Source organism: Zingiber officinale, chromosome 7B (genome assembly GCF_018446385.1).
Source record: "Zingiber officinale cultivar Zhangliang chromosome 7B, Zo_v1.1, whole genome shotgun sequence".
NCBI lineage: Eukaryota > Viridiplantae > Streptophyta > Magnoliopsida > Zingiberales > Zingiberaceae > Zingiber > Zingiber officinale.
Genome location: NC_055999.1, coordinates 61,963,739 through 61,974,626, shown reverse-complemented (window position 1 = coordinate 61,974,626; position 10,888 = coordinate 61,963,739). Strand labels below are relative to the sequence as shown.

Genomic DNA, 10,888 nt, shown 5'->3' with positions numbered 1-10,888 from the left:
GAGGAAGACTTCCATCCTCCTTTTTCAGTATGAGAAATCATTTCATTGAAGAGTGGAGGACATACAGTGGAATATCCCTCGGACTATATCATTATTCTTGAAAAGACAATTGTTAAGGAGAAATAATTTCCAAGACTTCGTCTTGGAGTAAGTAATGCAATAGAATTAAAAATGAATAATAAAACTAAAAAGAAAAGTAAATTATCGATTGGTGGTTGTACCAAAATCAAAAGCCCTTGCTATGATACCAATTATAGTACTATTGAGAACAAGAGAGGAGGGGGTGAATCTCGTCGCTTAAAAACTTTTCTTTTCTAAACTAAATTTGCCAAAAAATGAGTAAACAATGGAATAGGAATAAGTAAAAACAAATACAAGGATCGAACTTAGGTTTTTCACTTGGTTCAGAATCTAGCCAACTCCTACTCCAAGACCCACAATCCCTTGGATCATATGTGTTGTGCAATTCACTAGAATCTCCTCTAAAATTTTGCAAGGAGAGATCAAATACAAAATGAAAGAGACAGTAACAATTTTACTACTCCCTTAATTATGCAATAAAAATAAAGTTTACCGATAATAGTAGAGTAGAAATTGAAGCTCATTGTCAGCGTTGCTCTCGGTAGTCAGGAAAATGACACCGTAAAGACATACAAAAAATGAACCATCTTGATGTACCATGGGACTAACAGTCAGGATCTTTGAGCAACACGACACATCCTTTACATGCAAATCTAGAAATTAAAGAAAAATCAAGTAGTTAGTACAAATGACTCAGTAGATAGATAGAAAGATAGTGCACGAATTTATGTGAAATTGAGTCGAAGGAATAGTCTTTGATAATAATACTTATTACAAAAGTGAGATCATCAATATAATTACTTGCTAACAAAAACATAAACAATAATATAACCCTCCACTAACCTGTTCAACCAGGTATAACCTATAAATCGGGAGTATATACAGTATATCCAAAAATCATCTACATAAAACAAGTACATAACCAACATATAGTAAGCATATAATAGTCAATATATGTGGAAGAAATACTACCATAGACGGATCCCGTAGGCAGATAGGATATATGGTAGCTATTTAAATATACACTAGGGAGAAACACTCTACTACTGACAAGCCCCATGGGCACTCCAGAAATATATCAGTGGCCAATGTCTACAGGAGGAATGCTCTACCATGAAAGGGTCATGTGGGTAGACAGGGTGTGTAGGTCGCTATCTAGTTATAGACAGTAGTTGAAATACTATACCACAGATGTTTGTTGGGTAGTCAAGATATAAATGTATACAAAGTCATAATAATAAAATAAGTGAGCTTATTTTTTGGTACGTTATTAGTAGAGAGCTTCATTGGTATTGGATCAATGAAGTAGAGAGGATTTTTTTATTATGAGGAAGTACCCGATCAGGTGAAAGTAAAATCCTTTATTTGTTATTGTGCATTAAAATCTTATAGACGAGTACACTATCAACGATCGAAGTGAAAGCGAGTCATTATTCATCCTCTCTAACACTCTTAATAGTTGGATATGGAACTCGAATGACCTTAATATAAAATTCCAAACATCTCCTAGTATTTAGAAATAACATGTAAATTTAATTAGTATCATTTAAAAGGAGAGATAGAAAGAAAACTATATTCAATCAAACTACTCCTAGTTAATTAAATTGTCTAATTAAATCATTGCAAAAAAGAGTAAAAAATAAATGCACATTTCCTTCATTGAAATTTCTTGATTTATGACCATAAATATAAATATGAATGCTCAACTTAGCATTTCATATACATAATACATGCTTATTAGTGGTTGTAAAACTAGATGCAATTTTTCTCTGTAAGAGTCAATTCCATTTTTTCGAGATCATATCCAACCAAAACATCTTTCTGCATAATATTTCCAAAGACCTGTATATCATTCGTTCCCAATATCACCATGCATTTCACATGCGGACCAAACCATGTAAACAGGTTTTTAGGGCTCACCGTGAAGTTCCCCAACTCCCCGGCAAATGAGAACAACAACCCTGGTAGCTCCTCCTCTTGTTCCGTCGACTGCACATCGAAGCACAATTTGAATTTTCTTTCCGGCTCCACAATTGGTAAGGTAACGTAATTTTTCAATTCCCACACCAACTCGTCCAACACTTGATTGTCTAGAACGGTCATGGCGGTGCCGGAGTCAAAGATGATGTTGCCGGCCCTCAACTTGGACCTCCTAGTAAGGTACTTGATGTCAAACACACCCGGGAGAGAGATGGAATTAAGCTGCACAGCGTAGAAGTTATCTTGTGTCATGAACGGCGTGACGGTCACCTTTCCGGCGACAGTGGTATTGCTGCGTCCCAAAAAGAGCCTGCTGGCAAGTCCCCCATATAACCAGGAGTCCAGGCAATAGGAGAAGTACTTGCTGGTGAACTTAGGGGCGAGCTGGTGGATGAGAGATGGCGGTGAGGGGCCCAACCCAATGGTGCTTCCGAAGTCGACACCGATGGTGTCCAAGGACCGGAAGTTGCAACCGAATAGCATATTTGGAATGGATGTAAATTGCTTCGTAGCTGACGAGTAGAAATGGAAGGTGTCCGAGGAGAACATTCCGTCTATGTAGGAACCATCGACGTAGGAGTAATGGTACTCACACATCTGATCGTTATCGCAATGACCTTGGAAAAAGCTCTTGCACCCATCGGAATTGCAAGTTAACTTCTCGTAGGAGAGGGATGCACTATGATTGAATAGGGTGATGGTCTTGTTGAAGCATTGGCAGCCCACGCAGTTGACCCAGTTTAGCTCGCTGCCGGTGTCGAGGATGCCCCACACATGTTGCGGGTTTGGCGTGCCCATGCTGAACTCCATCAAGAATTCCCCATCATCATAGCGTACGCTGACGTCTATGTCGTTGGAGGTCTTCATGGTGATGCGTTGGGCCAAGTAGCTAGCTCGGCTGACCGAGCGGAGGGTGGCGGTCTGCAGGCGATCGAAGGGCGTCATCGAGCTGTTGTATAGTGGTGACTTGGGGGAGTCGCGGTGGACCAGCTCGATGTCGAAGACAGTGCTTGTCGGGACAAGGGCCGGCACGAAGGAGATTAGTAGGAGGAGGCGGAAGAAGGTACTGATGGTTGTCATTGCACGCGATAATTAATGAAGATATATACATTTTCAACTAGTGCGCTGATTTTATAGAGAGAGTCAATTTGGCGAATAAAGAAGTTTAATTAATGGGAATTGATGATAAGAATGATTGAATAAAATTTGGAAGGAAGTGAGATTTGGAATCTCATTTAACTTAAATATTCTGAGAGGAATTGGGAATTAATGCGAGCAAGGCATCTCATCAAGTCGATTAATGGTCCAAATCAAGCTTTAAATGGAAAAAATATATCTTTAATTGTTTATTATATAATTAATTGATTCAGAAAGGAATGTAAGTGTCATTCAACTCCTTCCAACTAATTGATATTTATGTGGAACGAACTTTTGCTCCCATTACAAATTTAGTTAGATTGTTTTAATTGTATTTGATGCATTTAGAATATTTACATAGAGTATCTCTATGTTATCTTCTCCCGTCTGATAATGGAGCTTCCTTCGATAGTGTGGATTGGCCTGATACTTATTGGATGTTTACCGATCAACCTCCAGTGTCGACAATGATGCTCCTATATAGATCAATATGTATTGGCGTAGCTAAAATTTTCATTTAGTAGCCGAATTCAATAAATTAAAAAAATTAATACAATATAAAATTGAATTATCCAACTCTTATTTAAAAACTCAAAAATATTTTTAAAATATAAGTTGAAATTTTTAAAAATTCTATAGGTCAATTTTCACGATCCAAAACCTTAAATGTCAAATTTAAGGAGCTAAAAACAAACTTAAATTTAAAAATTTCGACCTTAGCCCTTGATTAAGTCTAGTTAAACAATCAATTCTCGTAGCTTATAACACTATAAAAAACCTATGAATTAGGAATGAAATTTAATAAAAAAATATTTTTCATCCCAAATCTAGAACAAATTAAGCAACTCAAAAATAATTCATTCCAAATTAGCAACGGAATTTGCAACCACATATTTTCATTGCAAATTTGAAACAAATAAAATTTGGTCGCAAAATTTGTTGCTAATTCTGAGATGAAATTTAATTTTCGTTCCAAATTCTGTTATAAATTTTTTCGATGCCACTTGTGCAACAAAAATGAGATTCTTGGCAAATTCTCCGATGAATTAATAATTTATTGCGTATTCTACTTAGAATTAATAATTTATCACAGAATATTAATATTGAAATGACGATGAAGGGGGACCCACCAAAGATAGGTCAAGCCAGGAAGAGAGGTTGACGTGGGGTCAAAAGTCAAAATAGTCAACGAGATGGAATCGCCGAGTGGGCGAAGTCGGCCGAACGAGCCTATAGTGTCGGGCGGGCATGGTCGTCTATCTGTTGAGAAGCTCGCAACTAAGGCTTAGAGAAAATTGTCGTCTCGAGTATCGACCGACCAAACAGCATGTCCAACCGGACAAAAGTTAGCTCTCCGATAGCCAGACGACCGAGGGAAGGAAAATAGATCTATGTAGTACGATCGAGTGGGGCGGTCCATGCCGAGCGGCTTTCACTTGGACTATAGTGGGACCCCCTGAATATCTCAGTGTAACCTTTTGAGAGTTTGTGCCGCTGACAACAAAGTATGTCCAGCAGGCAGATCATAATTTAGAAGCTACCAACCTGTCACATCAAAGATTTGCGTGTCCGCTTAAGAAAAAGTGTCAGAGACACTTTTTTACTTGTCTTTTCTTAGGATGCTTTGGAAAATATGCACGTACTTTGAGAAACATACACAGATTCTACAGTGATACTATAAAAGGGAGGTCCATTCACCGGCGGAGATATGTGATACTTCGTGATCACACGCGCTTGTTACTATAGTTTTTACCACTATTCTCTACTGTTCCGGTCACTGACTTGAGCATTAGAGGACCAACACCAGGACCCCTTCCCTAGCCTAACACTAACGTTCTCGGTTTTGCAGGACCGAGTGGAGGCTTCTATCGAGTCATTGTCAGAGCCACGCCAATGTCTTCATCCGGTCAACCACGGAGCCACATCCCTAGCTATTTGTCTTCTCCACTTTCGGACATGATTAAATATTTTAAGGAAGCCAAATCTGGGACGAATCCAGAATTCGTCCTAGAATTGGGATGAATTCTAGATTTATCCCCAAATCTAGGATGAATTACGAGTCTGTTCCAAATTTTGGGACGAATCCAAAATTTGTCCCAAAATAGAAAATTATTAAAATTTAATAGAAATCAGTCTGAAATCCTAAATATTGACTTAGAAATCTCCAATGACATAAAATAAGTTTTTATGGATTCATTTTGTTCTGTTAATTATATAAATGCTCTCATACATTATTTTGACCCAATATTTTAAGAGTGGTAATTTTTTTAAACACAAATATGGCCAATTTAACCTAATATTAAAAAATTATTATCTTAACATTAAAAATTATCATATAAACATGATAATCAAATATAATATTTTATAAATAAATATAATGTATTATAAAAATCACTACACTTAATATATTGTGTCAAAATTATATTTGAAGATATTTTTATGCTAAGGAGAACAACACGAACTCATAGGAACTAGTTTCATATCATTCCAAGCTCTCTAAATCCATCTTTACCGTTTTTGATTATTTGTCTTTTTTATTTTATTTTTTCTAAATCTAGGAAGAATCTTGAATTCACCCCTAAATTGGTGATGAATCCATGGATTCATCCTAGATTTAGGGGTGAATACTTGGATTCTTCACCAATTCTGGGACAAATCCAGGATCAGAATTGAAAAAATAAAATAAAAAAAAAAGAAAAAAGAATCATAAGCCCTAAATATGGACTTAGAAATCTCAGAATTTCATGAAACTAGTTTTTATGTATTCGTATTGTTCTTTTAATCACATAAATATCCTTATACATCCTTTTTATTTATTCTTTTTTTCATAGCAAAGTAAAATATATGTAGCTTACTCCTAATTATATTAAAAAAATTATTATTCAACACATATATTATGTCTATCCAAAACACTAAATATGGACCTAAAGATTTTAAAATTTCTTAAAAAAAAGTTTTCATGTATTCATAATATTCTCCTAATCATAAAAATACCCTCATACATAATTTTGACCCAATATATTGAGTGTAATAATTTTTTTTCACACGAATTAGGTCATATTCATGCCAAAAAATCACTACACTCAATATATTGGGTCAAAATTATGGATGAGGTCATTTTCATAATCAATTGACTAATACAAACACATGGAAACTTGATAATCATCATTTTGTATTGATATTTTGATTCATATAAGCATGTCATTTGATCTTCTCATGTGTTAATTCCACATTTATATCATATTTCATGAATTGCATTCATTTGTGGATTTAATTGCAAATTATATCATATTTGTGATATTTGATGCTAATATTTGGTTATATTCTTTGTAGGCATCAAAGGGCAAGGACTCTAGTTTCATCAACTCATATTGAGTTCAAATCTGAGCTTAAATAAGCATATCAAGCTCTGGAACAATCTCAGCCGTTCATCCAAGATCGGAGTAGATCTAAGACATCCATGAAGAATCTGGTCCATCCAAGCCAAGGGGAAGTAGATCACAACCAGGGATCAAGATCTGAAGATTTGAATCGGATTTGGAGCAATTTCCACCGTTGGATCAATCCGAAGAAATCTCAACCGTTGACTCAAATTTCAGATCTGATTTAAATGGGAATGAGAAGCTACAGTGGGTTCATAAACTTCTACAGGGTGATCGCGAAGAACAGAGGAGGTGCGATCCTTCTCCGGCGATTCTGATCCACTCCACCGCCGGCGAGCAAGTGAGGTCAAGGGCACTTTCCTTCCTCTGGTGATCTTTCACAAGCAACCGGCGATGCCACTTCGATCATCTGATCTCAAATCACTGTCGTGACTTCGTGCGAGAAAGAAGAAGCAGAGAAGGTGAAGAATCTGGTGGTTTCAGCCGATTCTTCTGTCTTCCGGCTGGCGATCTTTCTTCGCTGAAGCTCCGCACCCATCTGAACCATTAGAAGTGTTTGCTTCTGCTTTTCCTCTGATCTTGATTCATTTCTAGCCGAATTTGTCTCCTCTGTTACCTTCATCACTGAGTTCTTCCTCCGATACACATCAGATCCAAGATAGGGTTTCCTAGTTTGATTAATTTCCTTATCTTTGTTTGAATTGTCATTTTGTTGTAGTCTATCATGGCGTAGTTGATTCAAATTCCCTTGCTAGTTTTGGAACCTTTGATTAATGCCACTGTTCTTGATTTTGATGTCTACCCAATTTGGATTTGCTTAATTGTTGCATTAGGTTATTCTTGTTCGCCATTACTTTCAATGCAGTAGTTTAGATTAGTTAGCTTCTTTGTTTGTTAATTTCCATGAGTTGAATTTACAAATGTAGCATAGTTTTAGGTCCTTACTTTTCCTCTTTGTTCAAAAGTCAATTCTAAAATTCCCAATTTATCCAGAAAACCCCAAGCCAACAATAATTGATCCTAAGACTATCATTTTACCCTTTACATTCGTTGGGAGACGACCCGAGTTATCTCTATGCTATATTAGTGTAGAATGGATTCGGTCACTTAATTCTTTTGATACCCATTTCACGACAAAATTAGGGTTTATCAAAACTTATTTAATAAAATTCTGATATCTCTAAGTCTTTATTTAGGGCTTCGGTTGCTTTTTTCTTTTTCTTTTTTATTTTTTTCCAATTCTAGAACGATTCCATAATTTACCCCAGAATTTGTGACGAATCCAAGATTCGTCCCCAAATTTGGATGAATCCTATGATTCGTGGCAAATTCTGGGACAAATCCATGATTCATCCCAGAATTGAAAAAAAGAAAAAGAAAAAGAACTCACAATCGAAAATCCTAAATATAGACTTAGAGATATCAGAATTTCATGAAACAAGTTTCTATGTATTCATATTATTGTCCTAATTATAAAAATACCCTCATCCATAATTTTAACCTAATATATTGAGTGTAGTCATTTTTTAACAAGAATTTGACCTAATTCATGTTAGAAAATCACTATACACAATATATTGGGCCAAAAGTATGTTTGAGGGCATTTTTATGATCAGAAGAATAATATGAACCAATAGAAACTGATTTCATGTCATTCTGAGCTTTGCAGGTTCATCTTTAGAGTTTCTGATTATTTGTTCTTTTCTATTTTATTTTTTTTCAAATATGGGACGAATCTTAGATTCATCCCTAAATTGGTGACGAATCCATGGATTCATCCCAGTTTCGTCACCTTATTTGATTAATTTTCTCAAGTAACCTCCTAAGATGATGCATGCATGATCAATGACACACAAAGTTGGTATGAGGCACAAATACCATTTCTACTATATGTGAAATGTTATCTTCTTATTGCACATGCAACTATTTGTGTTTCTGTGGTTCATATTCCCAGCTGATAGTTTGCTCACATCAACCTTGCATTGCCAACAATGGTAAAAGTAACCAAGTATGAAAGGTAGGTGTTTTTTTTTGGTTCATTTTAGTGTTGCTGATTTGACATTTGCAAAATACTATATTGGACATGTTTGAGAGTTCCCTTGTCTTATTACCTATTGCAACAAGAGCTCATTATATTCCTAGCTGCCTCATTGAAACCATTCACTACAAAAAAAAACTGCTTTTTAGGGATGAAATTTGGGACGAATTTGTTAAAAAAAATCATTCCAAAAAATTTTGCGATGAATTTTGGGACGAAATTATATTCATCCCAAAAATAGCATTGCAAAATTTTGGCGATGAATACATAATTTTCGTTGGAAATTTTTGCGATAAATTCCAATTTTCATCGTAGAATTCATTGCAAATCTGCAACGAACATTAATTCGTTGCAAATTTCATAATTTTATATCTGCGACAAACATATATTTTTGTCCCAAATTTGCAATGAAAATATTTCGTGGCAAAAAATGTTGCATAATTACAAATAACTACAGGAAAAAAATCGTATTTTCATTGCAAATTTGCGACAAAAACATATTTTCATTGCAAATCTACAATGATCCAAATTTGTAGCAAATTGCAACGAATCTAGATTTGTCACAAATCTACAATGAATCTAGATTCGTCGTAAATTTGCAACGAATCTAGATTCATCACAAATTTGCAACGAATCTGGATTCGTCACAGATTTGCGACAAATTTAGATTCATCCCAAAAAATGTCACTTTAACCACGTCCAACAAAAAAAAACTTCACAAATTTGTGATGAATTTTGGGACGAATCTGGATTCATCCCAAAAGTTGTTCCAAATTTGCGACGAAAAACTAAATTTTGTCCTAAATCTGTGACGAATTTTGGGACGAATCTTGATTCATCGCATAAGTTGTTTCTTTAATTTGCGACGAAAAACTAACTTTTGTCCCAAATCTGCGACGAAGTTTGGGGTGAATTCATATTTGTCATAAATTTGCAACGAATCATTTGTCGCAAATTTACGATAAATTTGTGACAAAAATAGATTTGTCGCAAAATTTGTCCCAAAAATTAAAAAAAAAATTAGAATCTATCTTGATTTTTCTGTTATCCTATTTACATATTACACTTACAACATCTTCAACAAATTATATCCAATACATCCATATCCAACATCCAAACAAATCATCCCAAAACTAAACACATCATATCCAACACATCCATATATCTTATATCCAAACAAATCATCCCAAAACTAAGCACATCATATTCATATATACATATAACCAAAATCCAAACAACAAGTTCAACAAATCATAATATCCAAACATGAAAGTTCTATCATAATCCAAACAACAAATGTAACAAGACATCCAAAGGAAAATAAAATACATATCGTCAGGTCTCAGGAGCTTCGGTCGCCTTCTGTGCTTCTTTTCCTATGTCAAATTACAAACAAATAATAAGTAACATTTATAACTAAAAAAATGTATCAAACATATTACTGATATATGTATCTAACATTTACATACATGAATGAAATTTGTTACTAAGATTCTTTGTCATAACATGCAAAGTATCATCATGACATAAAATGCAAAGTATCAAAGTGAAATTAAAGTTGTTTGCAATTCATATCCTTTGTTCAAGACTCAAGTTTCTAGTTAATTTTTTGTTTCATATTTCTTGTAGATTGTTGTAATACCTACCAATGTTAAACTCATAATATTGTTTTGAATATGTTTTTTGTACAGTTATGACAAATGATGTACTTGTAAAAATATACCAAACATAACATAAGATGCAATGTATCAAGGTAAAATAAAAATATAGAATCAACTATAACATGACATGAAAAAAAAAATCCATACATAAAACTTACTATAAATTTATGAAGAATCACCACTACCGTCATTATCATCATCACCATCATCACCGTCACCAAGAGGAATTTGTCTTGGAACAGAACTTAACTGAAGATGTCGTATAATAAAGTCCTGTTGTTGACGCATTTCTCTCATTTCTTCATCCCTTTCCTTTATAATGCCCTTCAACTGGGAAATCTCTTTAGTCAAGTTATGCATCTGCTGGGTATGTGAGGAGGAGGCAGAAGATATACGACTAACTCTATGGGTTTTGCTCAAAGAACCCATTCCGAATATCTTTCCTCCCCCTTTTGACCCCCCCCCCCACTCACCTGTAGCCATAAATTGAAATCAGTACCAACAGACGACTCAGACCCCTCAATATCAGAACTAGCAGAAGTTGAACATCTCTGTGCTGCCTCTAGCTCAACATATTTTTCCTGTATTGTAAAAAAAAAATAAAACAA

General features: G+C 34.9%; 1 protein-coding gene across 1 annotated transcript; it reads right to left on the bottom strand.

Moving 5' to 3' along the window:
- Positions 1 to 1,833: 1,833 nt before the first annotated feature.
- Positions 1,834 to 3,141, bottom strand: LOC122004373 (probable aspartic protease At2g35615). Its single transcript, XM_042559272.1, has one exon. The coding sequence runs from the start codon at positions 3,139 to 3,141 to the stop codon at positions 1,834 to 1,836; it is 1,308 nt and encodes a 435-aa protein (XP_042415206.1).
- Positions 3,142 to 10,888: the final 7,747 nt, after the last annotated feature.

What these genes read in the sequence shown, in the direction of transcription:
- LOC122004373 (XM_042559272.1), bottom strand. Translation starts at nt 3,141, where the DNA reads ATGACAACCATCAGTACCTTCTTCCGCCTCCTCCTACTAATCTCCTTC.